General features: G+C 38.8%; 1 protein-coding gene across 3 annotated transcripts in view; it reads left to right on the top strand.

Moving 5' to 3' along the window:
- The window catches only part of LOC149442355 (WASH complex subunit 2-like), a 76,269-nt gene that overhangs the window by 24,748 nt on the left and 26,832 nt on the right, over nucleotides 1-24,689 (top strand). For 2 of the 3 annotated variants that reach the window (XM_089656182.1, XM_089656183.1), the window contains exons 8-22: nucleotides 450-539; nucleotides 2,799-2,886; nucleotides 3,168-3,245; nucleotides 3,880-3,995; nucleotides 4,161-4,230; nucleotides 4,349-4,408; nucleotides 5,709-5,864; nucleotides 7,956-8,074; nucleotides 8,763-8,855; nucleotides 10,709-10,819; nucleotides 13,121-13,243; nucleotides 17,451-17,602; nucleotides 19,661-19,769; nucleotides 21,029-21,172; nucleotides 21,392-21,562. In XM_089656182.1, coding sequence (XP_089512308.1) covers nucleotides 450-539; nucleotides 2,799-2,886; nucleotides 3,168-3,245; nucleotides 3,880-3,995; nucleotides 4,161-4,230; nucleotides 4,349-4,408; nucleotides 5,709-5,864; nucleotides 7,956-8,074; nucleotides 8,763-8,855; nucleotides 10,709-10,819; nucleotides 13,121-13,243; nucleotides 17,451-17,602; nucleotides 19,661-19,769; nucleotides 21,029-21,172; nucleotides 21,392-21,562 — 1,680 coding nt within the window. The remainder of the gene's footprint in view (nucleotides 1-449; nucleotides 540-2,798; nucleotides 2,887-3,167; nucleotides 3,246-3,879; nucleotides 3,996-4,160; nucleotides 4,231-4,348; nucleotides 4,409-5,708; nucleotides 5,865-7,955; nucleotides 8,075-8,762; nucleotides 8,856-10,708; nucleotides 10,820-13,120; nucleotides 13,244-17,450; nucleotides 17,603-19,660; nucleotides 19,770-21,028; nucleotides 21,173-21,391; nucleotides 21,563-24,689) is intronic. The other variant, XM_089656184.1, reaches the window with a different exon arrangement.

Genomic DNA, 24,689 nt, shown 5'->3' on the forward strand with positions numbered 1-24,689 from the left:
GAGTAGAATAGGGCTGGGTGAAGAAGATAGGATTGATAGGCTTATGTATACTCCAGGCACCTTCCAGTTATCATTATTTACTGATCCGTGAGTGGGCTTGAAGTTAATGTTTTAAAAATGCATGTACCATGGATTTACTGTTGGGTTCTACTAAAACAAAGGCTTATGCTGGTGTAAATGCATTGCTGAAAAGCAGCACAGAGGTAATTCAGTAATCGAATTCATCAAACTGACTTATTTGTTGAAAGTAAGAAATGTCTTTTTTGTCCCACAGCAGCCAGTATGATCAAAATCTGTACAGAAAAAAAACACGTAACAAATATTAGAATATATGATTCATTGCTGAAGAGCAGCACAGACAGTTCTTACTTGCAATATTTTAATAAATGAGAATAAATCATTTCTGCATTATATTGAATGTTACATCTTTATTGTATCCATCTCACCAGCGTACAGCCCTGAGTGATGAGGATGAAGATAATGGATCAGATCTGTTTGGAGAATCAGACAAAGAAGATGAGGAGGAGAATGATAAATCTGTAAGATAGGCCAGCTATTTTTTTTTTTTTTAAATGTAGATATTTGTATGTTCATTGATATACCATGACTGAGATAAGCACATAGTGTTACCTTACTGTCCTCATTGATCTTAAGGTGTACCCGTAGTTACTTTAGCTATTACACTATGGTCTGGACTAAATAGCAGGTACCAGCATGATGTATCTTTAAATTGGATCTGAAATCTATGGCATTACATTTTATTTGTATATGTACGTTATATAAAATATATAATTTTATTATATGTTTACACACACACACTGCATAGGTTACCTTATAAAGATATGTGTCTTAAGAAAAACATGGAGGCTGCTATTAATGACCTTCTCCTTCTTAAAATGTGTTTTTTGCTTGGGACATTTAAGTAGATAAGAATTACTTATGTCCCACTCTCTTGATCAGCATGCTTGTTCCAGGTCATTGACACGAAGAACTGAAGTCAGTGGGTCAGCATAAGAGGCAGGCAGCCTGACCTTCCAGAAGGTCAGCAATGGCAGCTTCTGTATTTTTCGTACTAAAAGTTTACTTTAAGGGGGCCATTAATCCTTCTCTGTTGCACTGATTTTAAGTAACACTCATTACTGCTGTGCACTGTAATGCAAATTAAATGCATTTATTTTGAGTTGCACCCCATCACAATGTCAGCCCAGCTCTGACACACGTGAGTTGCACTGCGCCACAACACATAGTAAGACGCTGCTATGCGCTGTCATGTGCTGCATCAGGAAACATGCTGCATGTCCATTCTTGTATGTTGGTAGTTCTTTCAGTATAAATGAGCTGTCTTAATGCAATGTACGTTAATAAATGACACAAAGCATCAGTATGTCAGAAAGTAGGGATGGACCCCAATTCCCACAACAGTACACGATAATTAGTATCCCTTGTTTTGGGAAGCAATTGTTCTCACAAATGGCAACACTGTGTGGATGTACAACAATCCTCTAAGGCTGCTTTTTCCAATTTCAACAATTCAAATGTGGCTGTATGCACACACAAAAAAGATGCCCTTAAGAGTAGTAGTTGTGCAAACAGATCGCTTTGTGGCAATCTGAAATCCTGATCAACTATGGCAAATGCCGGAGCAAACACCTTATGGTGTATCACCGTTTTAGCACCCTTTGAAAATATCCCATTAGTTTCCTTTGTCATTTTCTTTTTTCATGTTGTTGGAACCTAGTGAGCATACTGGCTTTAAACTTTGCTAATGACCACTATATATTGTTATACCATTTATGAGAGCACCATCTTAACCACTTCACAACCACGCTATAGCCGAACGACGGCTACAGCGCGGTTGTCCATTTCTGGAAGGGTGTAATATGATATCCTCCCAGAATGCGCGCACCCGCTACTGTCCGTGAGACAGCTGATCACATGATGAGGTAGAAGGCCAATCACAGTGGCCTTTTACCATGTGATCAACTGTGTCCAATGGCACAGCAGATCAAGTAAATACAGTTGCCGGTTATGGGCAGCACTTTCCTCACGCTGTCACAGCGTGAGGAAAGTACTGCCGATAACCAGCAAATGTCACATCTGCACTGATCATCAGGGCACAGCAGTTTCACCCAGCAGTCCCAGCAGTTTCACCCAGCAGTCCCAGCAGTTTCACCCAGCAGTGCCACCTAGCAGTTGTGCCCAGCAGTGCCACCCATCAGTTCCCAGTCTGTGCCGCCAGTCAGCACCACCTATCAGCGCCCATCATTGTTGCATATCGGTGCCTCCTCATCAGTGCTGCCTATCCATGTCCATCAGTACAGCCTCATCAACGCACATCAGTGAAAGAGAAAAATTACCTGTTTGCTAAATTTTATAATAGAAACAAAGAAAAACTTTTTTTTTGTCGAATTTGTTGCTCTTTTTTTTTTTTTTTTTTATAAAGCAAAAAATAAAAACCCCAGTGGCGATTAAATACCACCAAAAGGAAGATCTGTTTGTGTGGAAACAAAATTATAAAAATTTCATATGGGTACAGTGTTGCATGACTGCACAGTTGTCATTTAAAATGACAATTGTGTCTTCATGAATGCTGAAAATTGGCCTGGGCAGGAAGGGGGTAAAAGTGCCCGGTAGGCAAGTGATTAAATACACAAGGTTTTTGGGGTGATATTAGGTAATTAAAGGAACTAGTACCAATTATGATCATAACTTCTGACGTACACAGTGCAGTATTCTGGGTAAAATTCAATCCACATAGGAGGTAGTACCAATGCTGAGTATTTGTGTTTACCCCCCAGGCAAAGACTAGAACTAAATCTTTTGCTGATGAATTGGCTGCCCGGATACAAGCAGAGATTCCAAAAAGACTAGAGACAGATGAGTCATGTAAGTACAGTGCTGTCATGGGTATTAAGGCATTATAGGAATGTGAAAGGTGCTTATAGGGTAAACATTCCCATTATAATAGGTTTTGGAATAAGGCAGTGCACAATGTAACCACTTGAGATCAGAGGAACAATTTAGACAATTGCATATTTACTGCAGTAGATTACTGCACATTGCTTATAGTCTCATTGACTTGAAAAAACCTGCTTATGTTATATGACCTATTCAGAAACACATGGCATTGCCAGGAGGCTAATTTACTTTCTGTATTTTTTTTTTAGTTATATCATCATCATCATCAGAAGTCAAAACAAAGAAAGAAAAAGAGAAAAAAGAATTTAGAAAACTTCCTTCTGATGGTAGGGCATTCTGTGTATTAAAGCAGGATGGACATAAATATGACTGTTCAGTTTATTAAACTTTAAAGCCTAATTCCAGGTTTTGGTGAACTTTATTTAGTTTGTTTGGACTATTTGCTTCACTAATAGATGGATCTGCTGGTAGCACTGTATAATCAGTTACATACAGTATACAGTGCTGTGTTTTGCCAGCGGGATGGGAACTTTGGCTTCCTCTGGCTGAGATGGAGATCATAGTGGCAAGTCCCTCTCCGCACCTCTACACCGCAGTCAATCAAAGGATGCCTTGTATTCATTCCTAAATTACAAATGCTTCCTGTGAATGGCTACAACTTGATTTTGTTCTGGGAAGAGTCAGCAAAAAAAAAATATAGCTTGCATTCTTTTCTCCACACATCGTCTGCAGTACACAGAAGTACCTATTGTAACAAAGACTGATACTTTCTTAAAAGCCACTTTATTATTAAAAGAAAAAATATATGTACTGCTATAAAAAAAATAAAAAATACATGTAATTTTGACCGTCACATTAACATCTGTTTTGTGTGAGATGTGGTCCAGCCGCATTGTTCAAGCCAGCATGTAGTAATCTGTTTACTTCTTTTTGTTTCTATTTCTTTCCTTGCTATTCTAGATGAAGATGATGACATGTTCAAACCACCCAAACTTACTGATGAAGACTTCTTTGGCAATAAAGGAGGTCTCTTCAGTGGAGGAAAGGGGCTTTTTGATGACGATGATGATGAAGAGGTTGGTAAAGCCGCATTAATTTTATTTTTATGCTATAATATCTCCTGATTCTTATAAAGAAACCATTACTTTTCCCCTAACCTCAAATTAAAATCTGACACATTTTATTATCAGATATATCAGATGGTTGGCTTTTTTTTTAACATATGGCTTATGTACCCTCAGGGTGATCTTTTCTCCGACCTCCAGACTAAAGAACGCAAGCCAGCAGAGCCAGCACCAGTCGCCAGACCTGGTAGGGATATCTGTTTTAGGAATCCATTGTCTTCAACTACAAAAAAATGTTGGAATGTTCTTTTATTAGAAAACGTGTTTGTTTCAGTCAACAAAGCATTGTTTTTTATTGTCTTCAGAAACATTGCCATCTGATGTGAAAAAGAAGCCACCATACGGAGGGGTTTCTCTTTTCCCAGGTAATGGGGACAGCGGAGTTGTAGAGTTTGTTAAAAAAAGACAAGCAAATTGATTAATAATGGTTAAGTTAGATATTTCACAGGTGCATTTTGATTAACTGCTTCTCCAAAGTGTCCATTTTTTAAAAAAACAGCAGTCAAAAATAAATGAAGTTGTTATCTGCAGAACTCCAACCTGTTGCTTTGCCTGTTTACTGAAAAGCAACAGGTTCACTTACCTTAAAGTACTTGTAAAGGCTAAAGGTTTTTTACCCTAATGCACAGGTGTCAAACACAAGGCCCGCGGGCCGAATCCGGCCCTCCAGGCCATTTCATGTGGCCCTTGTATCCCCTTGTCTCTGCCCCCACCTTGTCTCAGCAATCAGCAGATGAGAGGAGAATAGAACTCCTATGCCAAATCCTTCACCTCTCAGTGCAGCTGCAGCAACCCCTCATCTCTGCCTCCCCTGTTCGCAGCACTCAGCAGGCTCTGGTAACTGACTCCATTCCTCCTCTGGTCCTTCTCCAGACCCTGCACTTTCTGCTTTCCAGCTCTGCCCCCAAAGTGGGTGCACGGAGATGTTAGGGAGGGTGTGGGATTCTTGACATCTAAGGTGGGGTACTCCTGGACATCTAGTCTTACAGCTGATATGGCCCCTGATGAAATGGAATTTGACACTCCTACCCTAATGTATTCTCTGCATTAAGGTAAAAAAAAAACCTTTATGTGCAGTTCCCCCAGCCCTCCCTAAATACTTACCCAAGCCCAATCTCAATCCAGCACTGTGCCCGAGAGAAGCGTCTTGCCATTGGCTCCTGCTGCTGTCAATAAAATCCAGTGATGAGGGGGTGGAGCCAAGCCTCACTGTATTTCAATAGACTCACACAGTGTGGCTTTGCATCAAGCCTGCATGAGTACTCCCATAGCAAGCAGCTTACTATGGGAGTACTCAGAAGAGCTCTGGCAGGGGATCCCAGACAGGAGGATGATCAGGTCTGCTCTGTGCCGAACCATTGCACAGAGCAGGTAAGTATAGAGATGTTTGTTATTTAAAAAAAAAAACATAAAATGGGGACATTTACAATGACTGTAACTGCCTGCACAGTAGCAACGGTGCTTCATAATTGGCGCAGCTCTTTGAAATGTGAGTGGGAATAGAGTCAAGTTGTGAATTGGAGCTCACAAAGGATTCATGCTTATGCTCACACGGTGTTCGAATTAGTGACATTGTTTGCAAATATTGGGCCGCCTATGGCTGTCCTGTTATCAGTGCTATTTTTAACATTGTTTTGTAAAATGTAAGTATTTTGTTTTCTGCAGGGGGAGAGAATGTGATAAACCCCTCTATCTTGGCAGACAAAGATAAAAGAAAGATTACTACTCCTACAGAGGTTTCTCCAAAGCCTGTGACAAACGCAAGCCTGTTTGATGATGACGATGTAATGTTTGGTGGATCAGCTCCAGCCCAACCTGCAGGTAAAATTAAACCAATAGAAACTCCCAAGAGAGAAGTGCAAAAGGCTCTGCTTTACTTTTGTGTTTCCTCTAAATATTTCACTGTAAATCATGCTAATTGTGGTAGATGTGTTGTGAAAATATATATTTTTTTATTGCATATTTACTGTACAGTTGGCGGCAAAATACAGAATTTCAAATTACTTTCTCTGAAACCGATTTGTTTGCTTTGCACAAGATGTGCTTCTATTCCCATCTATATTAAAGATGACTCCTTATAGATCTCTAAGGGGGAAGCATATGGATTGGATGTGTAATGGTTTTCATAGGGATAGTTTGAGAACTTTTATCCAAACAACCAATGGTCTCCTCTTTTCAGTAGTTAACACTGGCATTGCTCTTCACAGTACATACATGCTTGTGCAAGATGAAAAAGTTGACCTTTTTGGTAGAAGCATTGCCTACCATGTAGCTTCAATCTAATGTTTATCGGGCACTTGATAAAGCGTATCTTTAGCCAAAGGCTAAATTCACTAATGAAGTGCATAGTGTAATTATTACAGGTACTTATATAGTGCCAACAATTTATGCAGTGCTTTACATATGTATTGTACATTCCCATCAGTCCCTAACCCTCAAGGGGCATACAATCTAAGTCCCTAACTTACATTCATACATACACATACTAGGGCCAATTTAGACGGGCTCCAATTAACCTGCAGCTATCACCTTTTGTACCACCTCCCCCTTCCTTTAGATTGTAAGCTCCATGAGCAGGGCCCTTCTATTCCTTCTGTATTGAACTGTATTGTAATTGTACTGTCCCCCTTTATATTGTAAAGCACTGCACTAACTGTTGGCGCTATATGAAAGCTGTATAATAATAATAATCTCAAGTGGGATATAAATACAACATATATTCATAGAAAATAGAACATAAAATTGGAGTAATGCCTAACAAAACTAATCAGGTCCCATCTGGTATTTATAGATAAGTCGAAAACCAAACGTTTTGTCATTCAAAAAAATGAAAATAGCTCATTCGATTGTGCCATTATTTATTTTTTGTTTTTCTAAAAAAAAAAAATCCAGCGTGTTGGATCAAATACTTTTGATTGCAGCACAAAAATCGTGTGTGGCACACTAATGATGGGAAAAACTCATTCAGTTTTTGACTCCTCTATGGCTGGCTTTAGTGTTAGTAGGGTGGTGGTCCTCAAAGGTGTACAGGACAAAAGGAGGCAGCAGGCTCCATGGGGTCCATTTGAGAGGTGGGTGAGCCCATATAATGTAGTATGTAGAAGATATCTGTAGTGAATATTTTTTAAAAAGATTTATTGATATAAACAGAAAATCGACTTACATTTGGTGAGGTTGCAAATTACCAAGTTGTATGGTAGACACAACCTTCCAAGAGCATGTGTGGAGAACACTGCTGTCTCCATGCAGGGAAAGGTAGGTTGCTCTCAATGCCTAAGGGTACCTGGTCCTAGGTCTTCATGGGGGGACATCAGGGGGGTGCTAAACTGGTTTATGGAGGGAAAAAGAGTCCCACTGACTGTTCAAATGGCAATGGCACCATTTGATTTGCAGATTTTTTTGATGAACATTACTAAACTGATGAAATGGCATATTTTGGCTACAGAATTTGTCTTGTGTCAGAAACGGATACATGTCGTGTCCAAATTAAAAACAACAACTTCAATCAATTCCTACACATTAGCACATGACACAACGGGCATGTTTGTTGAACATGGCATGTCTATATGAATACTGCTAAAGTGTGCCTGTAAGCTTAGATAAAAGAGTTTGTTTTATATGCTCCTGTAAGGAGAATATCTGTTGAAATAGTTTGCTGTCAACTCCATTGATTATCTGATGTGTTAAATTGAACAGTTAAGTGTAATCATGTCATAACTCTTCCAGAGGCTGAACCCTCATAATACCAGCCAGGCACTAGGGAGGCCCAGGAAAGCAGAATAGACCTTAAACCTGACAATTGCAACTTGCAAATTTATTGTTGACTTCCCATAACACTCACTATTATGCTATATTTTTGGTACATTACAGATTCTCTTTAACATCCTAAACATTTGCTTTCTTCCTTTTTAGCCAAAGCCAAATCAGCTGCTGATTTATTTGCTGATGATGACGACTTATTTAATGACCACCCTTCTATGCCTCCTGCAACAGTTACCAAAAATAAAGTTGCTGCAGACCTGGACAAAAAAGTATGAATGCTGAAGATTTTATATTGTTATTTATTTTGCAGTTATGCAATAATTTAATGGCGCATATATATATATATATATATATATATATATATATATATATAACATTTCTGCATTGAGCTGTCAACGTTACCACTCAGTTTATCTGCAAATGGTATTATGTAAAATCATATGCCATCTTCTCTACCTACACTCTGCTGAACAAAACTGTGTAGTGTGTAATTGAACCTTTGCAATTCCATATTCTTTATCTAGTCTTTCTGGTCCATGAGTGCAAAATGCTTAGCTTGTACAGTAGTTATGGTTTACTGATAAAGTCAGCAATTTTTCCCTCGTTGGCATCTCCTGTTTGGCTTCTTCCAGGTGCCAGTCTTTGTCCACCTTGATTGGCAAGCACAGGATAACGTCACTCTTGCACATGCTCAGGAGTACAGACATCCCGGCACACAGGCATCGTTCCAGAATGTAAACTGAGCTGCACATGCACAGCTCAGTGTACATTTGCTGGATGACTCCGAGCAGACAGGCAAGATTATTTTATTGCGGACGATACACTGCATATCTCATCTGCAATAATGAGTCCGCCTGCTTGCAGGTTTTGTTTTTTTTTTGTTTTTTTTATTAAGACTTTAATTCTGCTTTAATATACAGTCTCTTATTCATTATATTTATCTTTGTTTGGTTCCAGAATATACAGATTCCTACAGAAAAACCTCAACCACCTGAACCTTCAATCAAAAAGCTGGCCAAGGGTTTGTTCTCTGATGAGGATGATTCAGAGGTATTCTCAAATGAAAAAATGTATCCAGGACAATATCTAGAAGGTCTCCTGGGCAGAAGAACATACAAAAATGACTGTCCATGCAGATAGACACTACAGTCCATGTTTAGTGTAATCAAAAACTTGTGGCATCCATGTGTATTGAACCATAAGATCACTGCACTACTCATTTCCACACCCAACACGACCTCATAAAGAACAAAATACTTTGTTCATGACCCCTCTTTAACCCACTTTCTAAAATCTTAGATAATCTTTAATATGCTAAAGTTGTACTAAAGGTTCAGCTTTTAAAGAAAATAAAAATAACAAACATGTTATACCTACCTGCTCTGTACAGTAGTTTTCCACATAGCATCCCCGATCCTCTTCTTCTTGGGTGCTCCTATCTCTTGCCTCTTGACCAGTGCCCCCAATAGCAAGCTGCTTGCTATGGGGTCACTGGTGCATGCTTACTCTCGAGCCCAGCTCTGTGTCCATAGGATAAATAAAGCTGTGGCTCGGCCCCGCCCCTGCTCTCTCTTCATTGGCTCACTGGCTGTGATTGACAGCAGTGGAAGCCAATCACTCTCGCTGCTGTTTCAGCCAGTGAGAAGAGGGAGTCAAGGGACAGCTGAAGCTCTCGTGCACATCGCTGGATGGAGAGGAGGCTTAGGTGAGTATTAGTAGGGACTGTGGGTGGAGCAGCACACAGAACGTTTTTTTACCTTCATGCATAGAATGCATGATGACAAAAAACCTTCTGCCTTTACAACCAATTTAATGTCATATCAAAGGTTGTTTTTATTCTCTTAAATCTGCAGCTTTCATTACAAGAATTCATAGTAATTCTGCCACGAAGAGACTTCCTTTTATGGGGTGACAGCCGTCTCCCACGTGTAGTTCTGAAATATCACCCTGTGTCTAAATGACACTACAGATGACTGTGCCAACTCACATTGTGTTGACATGGTCCACTGTTGTCTCTATCAAACTGGTCCAGAACAGTGGTTTTTAGCCAACTTTGGAGTAAGTGCATGTAGACATGAAGTGGCTGGAGGAGATCAGCAACATTAAGATGCAGGTAAAGAATAAAAAACAGTTACTTCACCTGGTTAGGGTTTAGATCTACTTTAAAGGATAAGTCCACTTTTGGAACATGTTACATGTTGCACCCATTTTTAGGGGTTCCCATAGCCACAGCCAGTACCCACCGCCCCCCCTCCCTCTGACAGATAGTATGGAGAGACGTCTCTCCCCATACTATATGTCAAATTTTAAAACAGCACGGCCATACACGGCCACGTCATTCATTCACGGATTTCTGCGAAAATGAACTGCAAGTCCAGACAGCCTTAGTGGCTGTGGGCTTGTAGTTTTCAATGAACTACCATGGCACTGTGGAGCACTGTGGTAGTTCATTGAAGCTTCCTGTCAGAATATCTGCTTGACTGTACATCCCGTACAACAAGCCAATATTCTGACAGGTCTGCAGGAGACCTGCATGGCATCAGCAATCTACTGATTGCTGGTGCAATGCTTTCCAGGCTCCTGTAGACCCAAATAATAAATGCACATTTTGTTTACCTGCAAAAAAATGTGCATTTATTATTTTTGTCTAAAAGGTGAACTTGTCCTTATCTTTTAACTAGTAGGTGTTTTTAAACCAGAGGTAAAGAAAAAGCATAGTGGAATTGGTCATGTTTGAGGGTTCGCTGTATAGTAAATTCATGCCGGAGTTTTCCACTAGATATTTTTTATAATTGAGAAAATCAAGAAACTACAGTTTCCCTGTCATCCCTCCCTGTTTCCGCCACTATTTGTCTGTAGTGTTATATTAATAACATTTTAAACTACCATTTCTGTCTTTCCAGTCAGATTTATTTTCTCCAAGTCAAACTGCCAGCAAACCTAAAGCATCAACATCAGTGGCACCAACAAGCAAGACCAGTAAAGCCTTGTCTCTCTTTGATGATGAAGATGAAGTAAGCTTTTTCATTTCTAAAAATGTTTTTAAGATATCATTCAGTCATACCTAGCTCATATTACTAATGGCATGCAGGGGCGGACTGACCATTTGGAAACTCGGGCACTGCCTGACGGCCCGGGGTCAGTAGGGGGCCCCATGAGATGCTCCTGGTGCCTTTTTCATAGGCTTTTTTGAGTTTGTGCAAGGACACAGGGGCCCCATGATCCCCTATTGCCCGGGGCCCCATGAGTTGTCAGTCTGCCCCTGATGGTATGTCAACATTATCTCATTGGTGTAGTGAAAAGGGATTGTTGCTGTGGACTTGAACCACTTTTGATATTTTAACAGGAACTGCAGTGCTGTCAGAAGCTCCAATGTGGGTTTATTGAACCCTATGGGCAGCAGTCTTCAGTGTACACAGGGGCTGCTGAACAAAAGGCTGAAGCTAGTGTATAGGATATGTCAGATGTAGCATTATAAAAGAGAAGTCAATATTGCCTCATCCTTTGCAACATTATTATATATTTTCATGGACAGGTCAAGGAAAACTGCAGATATGATATGTATTGTGCTATCATAGCCATCAATGATCATAAAGCACTCGATGTAGGGGATTTGTTTTGTCATGTCTGGGTGAAACTCAGGTGCAAATATCAGCCTTTAAAGTATATGTTAAGCTACCTTTTTTGGGGGGAGGGGGAGATAAAGTGGGAAAGGGTTAAAACCCCTGTAAAGTGTTTTGGCTGTCTGTGTCCCATTTTGAAGAATTACCTTGAGTTCCTGGACATGTCAGAAAATAAAATGAAATCTGTTAAAAAAATGTATACCCCCTCTTGTCACCAAAAGAAATATCCCAATTGGAAGATTTGTTCTCTATTTCTGTTCTAATGACAGCTCAAAATTGTGGAGTTTCCCTTACTTTCAGTCATGTTGACAGTGATGTGAAAAAAAAAGACTGGTAACAGGAAGAAAATGTTTCACTTCAAAAAATCACAAAGCTTGTGATGGTTAAAATGAATTAAATGCACATGATGTTTTAAATACTGTATACTGTTCCCCTACACAAAGCATAATGGGGTTGATTAATCTTCCCTAATTTGATGCAGAGGTTCTCTCTGGTAATATTGGGCTCTTTCCTAGCAACTAACTTTTTCAGAAGGAAGTTAGCAGTGCCCGGCTGTGTATTGCTCTTTAGGACAGGTTATAATTCACCTATTAAAGTCTTACTAAACCCACAACAGTAAAATCAGTCTGTATATGCAGTAAAGCTTGCTTGTTATACTCGCTATGGAACCTTAATCCTCCACATTGTGCAAAAAGGCTGTTTGATCCTGTCTTCTCTGATTCTCTTTCTTCCACAGTCCTCAATCCATCTGTAGATAGTACAGAGCCCTAGGAGGCACTCTGCACATGCTTAGTTTGGTTTGTATTGCTAGAGAGATTTTTTATTTATTTATTTTTTTGGGGAGTGTGCGTGTGATCAGCACAGGGCCAATCAGTGCTGTCCAGACAGAGGGTCAGGGGGGTATGCAGCCTCATAGGACAGTCAGAGGAGAATGAAAACTCCTCCTACAATCTTTAACCAGTGCTTGGCCAGACACTGATAGAAGTCACAACACTGCTGTAACTGCTGATGAGAAAAGGTATTTAACAGTTTATATTTACTAAAATAATTGCATTTCCATGTTCTGTGTACTGTGGGAGTCCAGATATAGTGAATGCAGGGTCCTGGGTTTAGTAACACTTTATGTTCGTAACGTTATCACAGATGCTATCTTCAGCAGTTTTTAATAGCTTTTTTATGGTTTTGTCAACTATAATGGAGTAGAATTGAAAATGTAACCAAGACAAAAAAAAAACCCAAAAAATTATTACTGTAGTAGCCCTAAATCCTTAAGCCCTGGTTCACACCAATGTGACCCCAAAGTCATGTGATTATATGTGCGACTTCATTGCAACTTGCTGCCACTTCAATGCAACATCAATATTTCATCTCAACTCAAGTCAAAAAAAAGTAGTGCAGGAACCTTTTTTGGAGTCGCTGTAACTTGAGTCGCTGCAATTAGAACAGGACAGTTAAAATACATGGCATGCGACTTGTCAAGCTTTGGTGTTAACCGGGGCTAAATGGTCAGAAAAAGATTTGTTTTTAATGTTGCTGCTAATGCATAATATGCTATATTTACAATTATGATACAATACAATTACAAAAATAAATTTAAAACAATATTACAGTTGCAAATATAATTATTTGTTGTAATAAATCTTGCTAAACATTTAAATCTTCCAATTGGTTTTCCAAACTGGAATGTTTCAGGATTTATTTGGTTCTGCACCAGAAAATAAGCCAATACCTGCCACTACTAAACCAGCTCAGCAGCCTGTATTACCCACAGCCTCAGAAAACCAGAAGTCCGCTCTATTCAACAGTGATGAAGAGGTAATTTTTTATCATGGAATTATAATGTAAAAAATCATGTATTTGCATCATGTAGATAAGATATGATACAAATACATGTTAATGGAATACTAAAATAAAATTAGTTTTGGGGTGATTTTTTTTAAATTTGTTCCTAATATGGTGGCCGGTAAATACTTTACATGGCACTTCTTTATGCTGCATGAAATGATGGGAAGTGCAACCCCTGGCTTTTTTTTTTTTTCTTTTGTAAAGTCTTTATTTTTATTTGCATGTAGTCAAAAGAGTAAGACCATTCCAACATTCCCAGTATGAACTATCAGGGATAGTACTAATACAACATTTCAACAGCCTACAATCCAGGTAAGAGGATTACTCCCATAACAGGTTAACAGAGTAGTGCAGACAGCACAACGTTGATGGGGGATGTAAGAGGAAAGGGGAGTTAGGTTAGGAGGGGAGGAAAAGGGGTATCGGAAATGGGGATAAGATGAGGCAAAAGGAAGTGTATACCCAAAAGAGTGGGGGGAGCAAATTGCCCAACCCCTCGCTAATGAGAAAAATTAACAGCACTGTTTAAAGACCTAATACAAACAAACAGTCTGTTTTCTGGTTGGCCAGTATATTAAGACACAAGGTGCATTTCACATCCAAAATAAATCAATAAATCCATATGAAATGTATTAACTGCTTATATAAAGTCAGAGGAAAGGAAATCCAGCCCCAAGGCCCAAAATTTGTAGAACTTAGTATATGTGTGGGCGGCACAGTGGCTTAAAGGTTAGTACGTCTGCCGTGCAGTAATTGGATCATGGGTTCAATTCCCAACCATGGCGCCTCCTGCATGGAGTTTGCATGTTCTCCCTGTGCTTGTGTGGGTTTCCTCTAGGTACTCCGGTTTCCTCCCACACTCCAAAGACATGCTGGTAGGTTAATTGGCTCCTGTCTAAATTGTCCTAGTTTCATCCCTGGCCATGCAGGATCTCCTGTATGGTAGGGGTTGGGGAAAGACCTGGAAACCTACCCTGTAAAATAATTGCTAATAGAATTCATGGAAAAAGTCACTTATGAGTGACAGTTCATGCAATCGCCGGGTCAGATACGACTGAATGGATAGATAGAGAGAGAGTATAGGTGTTCGTACACTGCCGCCTCCACTCCACAGCTTCCATTATGTCTTGCTCCTTCAGTAGCCATTCTTTCACTGATGGCACTGCCAGGGACTTCTAGTGAATTCGGAATGAGGCATTTACCCTTTGGCTTTCTAAAGTCAGTGTAGCAATCACCTCTAACAGGTACACTTCTAAAGAGAACCTCTGCTGTGCCACTACTCTTATGGAGCTAATAACGCAATCAGAGGTCCAAAAATTGTCACACTGTAATTAGGCAGTCTTGGGTGCGCTTTTTGGGAGCATGTATATGTCTTGTGAGCAGTGGTTCCCAACCTCAGGCCTTAAGTACACCCATCAGGCTTTGTTTTGGGGGTTTTTTCCTTAGATAAATTGGATGTCATAATGGTACATAACTATGTAACTATGTCATAAATACCAAACCATTGACATTAATTTAAAGCATCTGTGCTAGGGTGAAGCAAATTCCAAAAATATGACCTGTTGTGAACCACTGCCATTTATTTGGAAAGGGCACTTTGAAGGAAAAGTGTCCTCTACATTTTATTCTTAAAATGTGACTTTTACACTTTAAATGTTACTGCTCCATATTTACATGGATTCCTTGTATAGCAAAAAGCCAAAAAACACAGGACTTTACAAAGGGCATCTGCAACCCATGCATCATAAATTAATATTTTACATTGTGTTCTTAATCAAACAATATTTACTGCAAGCTGTTGGCAGGTGGTTACAAAATGAGTGTACATACAAAGGTGGCATAAATTGAAATTGCCCCTCCACTAAAAAATGTTTTTGTGTGTGTATGTATATATATATATATATAACAATCACTGAGTTGGAAAAAGGATCATCCCTTGTGTCAGTATTTTGTTGAACCACCTTTTTGCTTTAATTACAGCCTGGAATATGTATCTACTAACTTTTCTACACCCACTGTATAATACATCTAGTAGTAGTGTATTAATAGTATTATATGTTTTTTTTAAATTTATATAGCATCAGCAATTTACACAGCACTTTACATATATAAAGAATATTACATAACTAATGGAAATCAGGATGTTATTCTTTATATCAGGATTATAAATTTGTTAACGAAAAGTGCATTGCTCCATCCCTCTAAGCTCTCTCCTCATATGCTAGAATAATGCTAGAATCAGGCAAAACTTGAGTCAGCTGGCAGGTTGCAGCACATGGTCTCATCCCCAGGAACACTTTTACATGGTTTGCCCAATGGCCTTAATAATAGAGGTTTCTCTTTAAGTCTTTTCTAGTAGTGGTAAGGTTTTCATTGGTGTCTGTATCCCTGCTGGTGAAATTCACCTATGTTTGTCCAGAGGAGCATTTGTTACTGAGACATAAAGTGATAAAAAAATTAAAAAACGGACTCGTTGGAGATGAGGGAGCTTTTTTTAATGGGGACACTTGTAACAAATGTGAAAGAAGGGGTTTCCTCTCACTTTCTGTTTTTTCTTTGTGATAGGAATTAGCCTCCCTGGAGGTATTCCCGAGTGTAGCTCGGGGTAAAGTTTCAGTACCACAAGCGGTAACCCCGAGCTACACTCGGGCTTACCATGCGGCGCTGCTCCTGTTCTTCACTTACCTTGTCCTGCGCTCCCGCGATGTCCTTCCTGCAGTCTCCCCGGCAATGTAATCCGGTGGATGCCGGCATCTGTAATCTGGGTTCCGTCCCCTGCGAGTATCGGGACGTATGGGGGATGGAACGGCAGGAAATTTGAAAATGACAAAAAGTGACATTCACTAAATACACTAAAATTACATAGTAAAACATTACTGTATCAAACCATTTCACATACATTTTGTCCCTAGTGCTTTGTCCTGTGTCCTGCCTGTATTTTTACTGTTCTTTCTGCCTGGAAACTGAGAAAAGTCCATGGTGTCCAAAAAGTGTCCTTTTAGGTCAAAAGCGGTTTTAGACCAGCTAGAGAACAGCGATAGTCAATTAGAACCACTTGCAAAATTGAGTGATAATGATTTGTGGGGAAATTCGTCATCAGACACTGAAAACGATTTTGCGACTTTGCTCAGTGATGTGCGAACTTGTCGCTATATTTCAAATTTCAGTGTTTTTGGTTTGATTAAATTATTGAATTAAATGTATTATTATATTATTATTTTTTATGATTATTTATTAAATTATTTATGATTTTGTGTTTCAAATTTTATCATACCCAGGATGTTTACTAGACTCTTGTTCGGGCAGATTTCAGTGAGTTATTCCTAAAAATTACAGGCCTACAATAAAAAACATACATATTTCCATGCAAAAAAAGTACTGATTTGAGCACAGAAATATGGACATAATCAGACCGCTAGGGAGGTTAAAGGGAAATCTACTCAATTAAACAGGGATGGCAGGACAAAAACCTCACATGAGTTGTAACTATTCCCTATTGAAACTGAAAAAAAATTAAAAAAAACAAAAAACCTTTAAAATTTAAAGGTAACATTAAATTTAGCATATAAAATATGTGTATCTACTTTAAAATGATCACACTCACTTCCACATCTTGAAGAAAGATTCTTATTAAATAGTCATGCATCTTGAAAACAAGGGTTTGTAAACTTCTGCTTTGGTAATTTCCATCATTGGAGCTATTCCATCTTGTATTTATTTACAAAGAGGTATTGAGCTGACCTCTGTCAGTGGTAATTGCTGTGATTAAAGAGACATATACTGTATCACTTCTTTGCTAAACGTTGGAAGCCTTTTCAAGATTGCAGAAATATGTTTTTCAGAGCAGATTAACAACATATTAACATTGATTTCTATCAGGAGTAAATATAATAATTTGTGTGTCTTGTCTATGTTTTGTCAAAAAGGGGTTTTGGGTATCTGCGTAAATAACCATTTCAGAAATATACGTCTGTAGTACAGTAAGATATAGAACATTAAGGCTTGCTGTAACAGTTTGTCGTTGAGTGTACAGCCAATAGTCATAAAGCCAATGGCACACAATAACAAATGTGAATGTTATGTACCCAGGAGTAGGAAATAACAGGAAAAAAAACATAAAGTACATGTTAAAGGATAGACTGTAAACTTTTCATTTGTCTGCTTATCCACTGTACAGGAGCCAATAAAAGTCCCTAATGACACTAAACCAGTTGAGAAGACGAACTTATTAGTTCCACCAAAATCAAAAAAGGAGGAAAAAAATGAGAAAAAATCCAGCTTGTTTGAAGACAAAGAGGAAGATGATCTATTTGCTATTACAAAAGACAGGTAATGTTTAACTATTAATGTTGTGATTGAGAATATATAATGTGTTCTGGTAACATCAATTCTTCTTCAGCTTCTCGACAGCAATCTATACATTAACGTTCTCAGTCACGGTGCCCCATGGTATGAGAATATTAATCTATATTCTTTTTTTTTAGAATTAGAGCACACACTTCTGTGCACTCCTGCCTCTGAGACCATGGTGTCACTGACTTCGCTGAGCCCACTTAACAAACTGGAGCTAATCAGCATGGTTGCCAGTGATGACACCCAATCATGTTGATTGCATTAGGTTTCTTTAGCCAGTTGCCCTCCTCCCTATAGCATAAATACTGCTACAAAGTGGCAGGGCTGCAAAAAGTCATGTGCATATATACATGATTGGCGTTTCCCAGTAGTGGGCACGTGCGCCGCCCTACCCACGCCATCATTGGCAGCTACAGATGTCAGTCACCGGGTACCGGACAGAGATTCTCCGCCAGCACGCGACAATTGCCAAGTAACACTGACGGGAGAGACCTGTGTGTAAACAACACAGGTCTCTCTCCTGCCAGCAAGAACATGCTGCTGTCTATTTCTCTGCACAACAGAGAAATACACAGCAGCACGTCTCCCAAGCAAAACACACAGCACATGTTGTAAAACCCAGCACAGCACACGGTTAATCCTTTGATCGCCCCAGATGTTAACCCCTTCTTGCCTAGTGTCAGTACTTTTTATTAGCACTGATCACTGTATTAGTGTCATTGGAATGTCAGTGGCAGTTAGTTCCCCCCAGTGTCAGAATACCCGCCGCAGTCCTGCTAAAAGTCGCTGATCGCCGCCATTACTAGTATAAAAAAAAATTAAAACTCCAGTGTATATATGCCGCCATTTGTAGACGCTATAACTTTCATGTAAACCAGTTTACATGTATTGGGATTTTGTTTTTAGCAAAGACGTGATTTTTAGAAAATTTTTAATGCATATATTTTATTGCAAAAAGTCAAAAATATTGTTTTTTTGGTTTTTTTTTCAAAATTGTCGGTCTCTTTTTATTTATAGCGCAAAAAATAAAAACCGCACAGGGGATCAAATACCACCGAAGGAAAGCTGTATTTGTGGGAAAAAAAAACCCATAAATTTCATTTGGGTGCAGCATTACAGGACCACATATTTGTCAGTTAAAGTAACGCAGCGCTGTATTGCAAATAATGGCCTGGTGAGGAAGGGGTGTAAATCCTCTGGAGCGCAAGTGGTTAAAAACAAACCATGCTGCAGCTGTCACTATGAACTACAGTGCTTTTTTCCTTTTACCTACCACTTACAGTGAATGCAGGGTCCTGGGTTTAGTAACACTTTATCTGGTCTCCCACAGTACACAAAACATGGAAATGCAATTATTTTAGTAAATATAAACTGGTAAATACTTTTTCTCATCAGCAGTTAGAGCAGTCTTGTGACTTCTATCAGTGTTCGATCGAGCACTGGTTAAAGCTTGTAGGAGGAGTTTTCATTCTCCTCTGTCTGTCCTATGATTCTATCGGCATATGTATGTATATAGCAGTCTTGACCCCTGATCCTCTGTCTGGGCAGTGCTGATTGGCCCTATGCTGATCACATGCTCCCTCCCAGAGAAAAAAATAAAACTCTATAACCATACACACTAAACAGAGCATGTTTAGAGTGAATCCTAGAGTTCTGTACTATCAGCAGATGGATTGGGGACAGAAAGATTGTAATGAATAATCCAAATTGTTTGGCGATGTACATATTACAAACTGTATACAATTTCCTTAAATTTGAAAAAAAAAAAATTGTCTAATCTAGACTCTAGCTAGTCAGTCAGGTTTTTGCACCCTCTACTCTGTTTTACCGACAACTGTGTAGTATGATCAGATTTTACTGTGTTCAGCCAACTTAGAGTATCCTGAGACAGGATAGGAGGCAAATACAGTTCATTCTGACTACCATGCGATTATTTTCTACAAAACCATCTTGCTGTTTTTGCACTTACAAAAAAAACTTGCTGATTGGCAGTAAAGCTGCGCAGTGCAAAATAACAAAATATACACTTTCTAGCCAGAAGAAGCATCATCGAGTTTCTCTCTTGTTTGAGGACGATGAAAACAGTCAAGAGCCTTTATTTTCAACAGCAGGGAGCTCCAGTAAATCCACAGGCCAAACTTTGGTAAGTGACAGACAGCGGGGAAAGAGGGAACTGTATTTTCTTTTTCCCAACAGGCAATGACATGGTTGAATTGGGAAGTGCTGTGAGAACAACTGAAAGGATGTACTAATGCAGGATGACATTACCTGTTACTGACTCCTACTGAGAGATCCAATCCCTTGTTAATGTAAAAGCCCTTACATGACTTCGCTTATAACATTCATGAATTCATGGGCCAATCAAAGAGTGCATAGAATGATCTAGAAGCAAATTAGCAAAACAAAGTATATTAACCTATATTTGTTTTAACATGGTCCCCATGGATTTTTTATTTTTTTGGTCTTCAATGCTTCAAGGCCATTGATCCTTCAATCACATATTGACAGCAAGCGTCATTTCACACTGATAGGAAAATGTCTTTCCCTGCAGAGTTCTTTCAAATTTTTGGACAATAAAAAGTCCAGTCTCTGCCTTCTGGAAGTCTTAGATTTTACTTCTTTTCTACCATTACTACTTCACTTAATGTATATGTAAACCCTCACCTTGTAAAACAACCCATTCAGTTTAAAATATAAATGAAAGGCAAAATATTTGTGTATAGATATTTAAAAAAAAAAAACACTTTTTTTTTATAAGTAATCACATTGTTTTTGTTTTCGGCTGCTTAAGAGCTAGGGTAGGAGAAACAGCCATATACTGATCTTCCCAGTGAAAGGCTGTGCAGGGGGGGCATATCAGCAGAGAGAATTGTGATAATTGGAGGCCAATACTGTACATTCCCAGCATAACTAGAGAACTGGCCACTGTGTGTTCTCTTGCTTAGTGTGGCCATTTTTTAACAGGAAAGCAGAGGGACTGGCTTGGAACACCAGGGATTTCACATAAAGGAAGCAATACAAAGAGAACAGGATAATCTTTCATACAAGTACATGGTACAGCAGACACATATCAGGAATATGATATACACTCTTAGTGTATCTGTTAGCAATCATTATATTTTAGTTATTGTTCTGTTTGTTTACATAGCATCAACATATTCTTTATTGCATTTGAACCATTGACATTAATCCATGCCCCCAATGGAATTTACAGTCTTACTGGCTGTATTTTGTTCATGTGGTTGCTTTATAACCAGTTTCTCTTACTGATAATTTTTTGGACTTAGATAAACCCTCCACTACAAAGAGGATATACAAACTCATTCAACAAACTTCAATTGCTACACATAATTTGTGTGTTGTGATCTTTTTCTTATATTGTCTATTTGTCATTTATTTAAGGAACAATCGAAGACCATGATTCCTGTAAAAATAGATGCAGAGAAGGTATCTTTCTTTGATGACATAGATAAAAAACCCGAGTCTAAGGCTCCCGTTCTAGCTTTTGAAGATACAATGCCCCCTGCAGTGCAAAAGAACGATACGGTAAAATTATTTTGAGTTTTCCTAAAACAGAGTAAAATATTTTAAAGTATATATCTACATAAAGTTTAAAAAGCTTTTTTTTTTTTTTTTTAATTGGCAGTTATATCTATTTTCTTAAAAGAAATGGAGTTTAAAAATTTTCATATTTTATCTTTGCTAAATTATGTCAACTTTTAAGTGCTGTTATGTTTAAAGGTTCTTTTTGATTTCTGTACCCAGGTAAAATCAGTTTCTGTGAAAGAGTCAGATGATTTGTTTGCAGATACACCACCAACTCTTAAACATACAAAGACTAAGAGCACCAATGTGCTGAGTCTTTTTGGAGAGGAGGATGATGAGGATCTGGAAGATCAGCTTTCAACCAGTGTTTCTTCGAAGGATTCTGAAACGGTAACTTAATTTCACACTTAACCACTTCAACCCCGGGAGGTTTTCCCCCTTCCTGACCAGGCCATTTTTTGCTATTGGGCACTGCGTTATTTTAACTGGTAATTGCGTGGTCATACCATGCTGTGCCTAAACAAAATTCATGTCCTTTTTTTTCACACAAATAGAGCTTTCTTTTGGTGGTAATTGATCACTACTGGATTTTTAATTTTTTGTGATATAAACGAAAAAAGACTTAAAATTAAAAAAAAAAACCCTGATATTTTCAACTTATCCAATAAACTCAAATTTAGTCATAAATTTAGGCCAAAATGTATTTAGCTACATGTCTTTGGTAGAAAAAAAAAATACCAATAAGTGTATATTAATAGGTTTGTGTGAAAGTTATAGCATCTACAAGCTTTGGTATATATATTGGAATTTCCACAGCGTTTACTTTCTGACTGCCTATCACATTTCTTGAGGTACTAAAATGCTAGGGCAGTACAAAAAAAACCCAAATTACCCTTTTTGGAAAAGAGACATCGCAAGGAATTTGCTGAGAAGCATGTTGAGTCCATGGAAGATTTTATTTTTTTGCCACTATTGTTTTGAAAATTACCATTTTTATTAATTTCTTTACTTTTACACAGTTGTCACTTACCATGCCCCTTAGCAAATAGGAATGTTTACTTTCCAAAAAGGGATCAATTGGGGGGGGGGGTGCTTCTACTATCCTGGCATTTCAGGGCCAACATTATAAGCTTATGCCACACATCACCCAGTCTTCTAACCACTTGAAGACCAAGCTTTTTCTGATGCTTTTTGTTTGCATGAAAAAACATTTTTTTTTCGAGAAAAATACTTTGAACCCCCAAACATATATATTTTTTTTTTAAAGCAGAGGCCCTAGTGAATAAAACTGTGGGTGTTGATATTTTTTATGTCACACAGAATTTGTGCAGCGATTTTTCAAATGCAAATTATTTTGGGAAAAAATACACTATACAAACACAATATATTGTCCAATTGTTTGAAAACATATCAGAGACGATATCACACCAAGTAAATGGATACCAATCATGATATGCTTGCCATGAAACAGCAACAAACTACGTAAATTTAAATACAGGTTACCACTTTAGGTCTACACAGGAGGTCTAGTGCTAGAATTACTGCCCTGTATCTGACTTTCACGATAATACCTCATTGCATGCATGGTGCAATCTCTGTTTAAATACCGATATTGTTGTCACGGAATGTGTAAATATCCCCTGTGATAGCAATATGCAGTACAGGTACTCTTTTCTGGGAAATCCAGGGTCTGTTAGACTCTAGATCTCTCCTCTGCCTTTAAAGCATCTAATTACACTAAGATCGATGTGATCAGATGCTTTTCCAATATTAAAATGGCGCTGTTTATAACCATCGAAACCGAAATGATAAAATGCTTGTTGCTTCTGGTTTCTTAGACCATAGAGATGATTGGTACCAGTCTGATCAGCTCTATGGTCAGCTAGCGGAACCAGTGGGACAGGAGAGCCTAAGAAAGCCATGGAAGGCAGCAGGAGGGGGCGTCATCCCTTCCTGCTGCTTGTAAAAGCAATCCAGCAGTTAATTAGCCACTAGAATTGCCTTTACCTAAAAGCTGACCGCCAGCTTAAAACAACGATACCAGGATGATGCCTGTAGCTGCAGGCATCTTTCCAGTATAACCACTCAAAGGCCTGCGATGTACCAGTACGTTGCAGGTCTTTATTGGTCATATATGTAACAGCAGAGAACATGGGCATATGATGACTTGGGTCTGTGGACCAATATGACTGCAATTCATTCTTTTTTGTAATGCCCATGTTGAGGGTTAGACCCAAAAAGTTTTAAATTTGGAAACAGTGATAGGTTTCCTTGCAAATTGTCTGGCAAGAGCTGAATTTAGATGGGCTGCGATGTATTGTTGTGCGTATAAACTATTTGGCCCACAATAAAATTCAGTATTTTTTTTTAAAAAAAGTAAAATTATTATTTAAAAAGATAAACAAACTATCATCAGAGTAGTTCAATGTTACCATATTTTTTTACTTTTGATTTGCAGGAGCAAAAAAGATTATTGTTCCTACTATGCAATGCTTGCTTTGAACTGTAATGAATGGGTTAAGTTTTTGACAGTTCAAAATGGTGATCTGTGGTTGGCTACAGCTGTACACATGGTACAGGGTTTTGTGATTGGCCCATGTACCATGTGAGAGCTGTGTGCCAATCACAGCTCACTAGGAAGAGTAGCAGAGCTGTTATGAATCAAATTGATTCATAACTGCTTTGCTAGCATTGTGATCATGTGATCGCATAGCAATCTCATGACCACTGGGTCCTGATTACTGGGATCCACATTCTGCTTTGTCTGGTGGACATATCGGTCGTGGGATGGGTGGCGGAGAGCAGCACTGCACACCCACTCAGGTGCGCAGAACCCTCCCTGCCCATGTGTTGGTGCAGCCACAGCAATGTATGGGTACGTTGCTCTGCCTGTAGCTGCTGCCCGTCCGCAGTACATTATGGGCGGTTGGTCTTTAATTGGTTAATATAAGTATATACAAAAAAGCATAGTATAAAAAGAGGCACACTTTACCTTCAGATCTGCTTTAGGTCATCTGCCGTGTTAAAATACAAACCCTGAAGTGTATATAGGGGATTTAACACCATTCTGATACTTCCTTGGCTGTTGCACATCTGCACAGCACTATCACTGGACGTAGCTTGGAGAATACAGAAGTATCACCTCCTCATCTGTAGCAACACTGATGAGTCATCTACTCTGCTCTCTCCTCCTGTCTGCATGTCACCTATCAGCACATGTGCATGCAGCAGTGTCTGATTAACTCTTAATGCTTCCCCTCCTTTTTTTTTTTTTTTTTTTTCTCTCCAGAGATCTTTCCAGAGAACTATAGATTCATGTACCTATGCTAGTTGTGTGTAGATATACATTTACTTTAAGAAGCCTGGCATTCAACAGCTAATCTTTACAGCCCAGCTTTTAGCATTCCATTACTTTCACTTCAGTTTTTCTCGATAACAATAAAGAAATAGGTCACAAGTATTTCCTGGTCAGAACAGATCTAGGCCTAAAACTACAGTCCCAAATGCCATAATTGTA

This window comes from Staurois parvus, unplaced genomic scaffold (genome assembly GCF_062004578.1).
Source record: "Staurois parvus isolate SC_StPar_1 unplaced genomic scaffold, SC_StPar_1.0 ptg000894l, whole genome shotgun sequence".
Lineage (NCBI taxonomy): Eukaryota > Metazoa > Chordata > Amphibia > Anura > Ranidae > Staurois > Staurois parvus.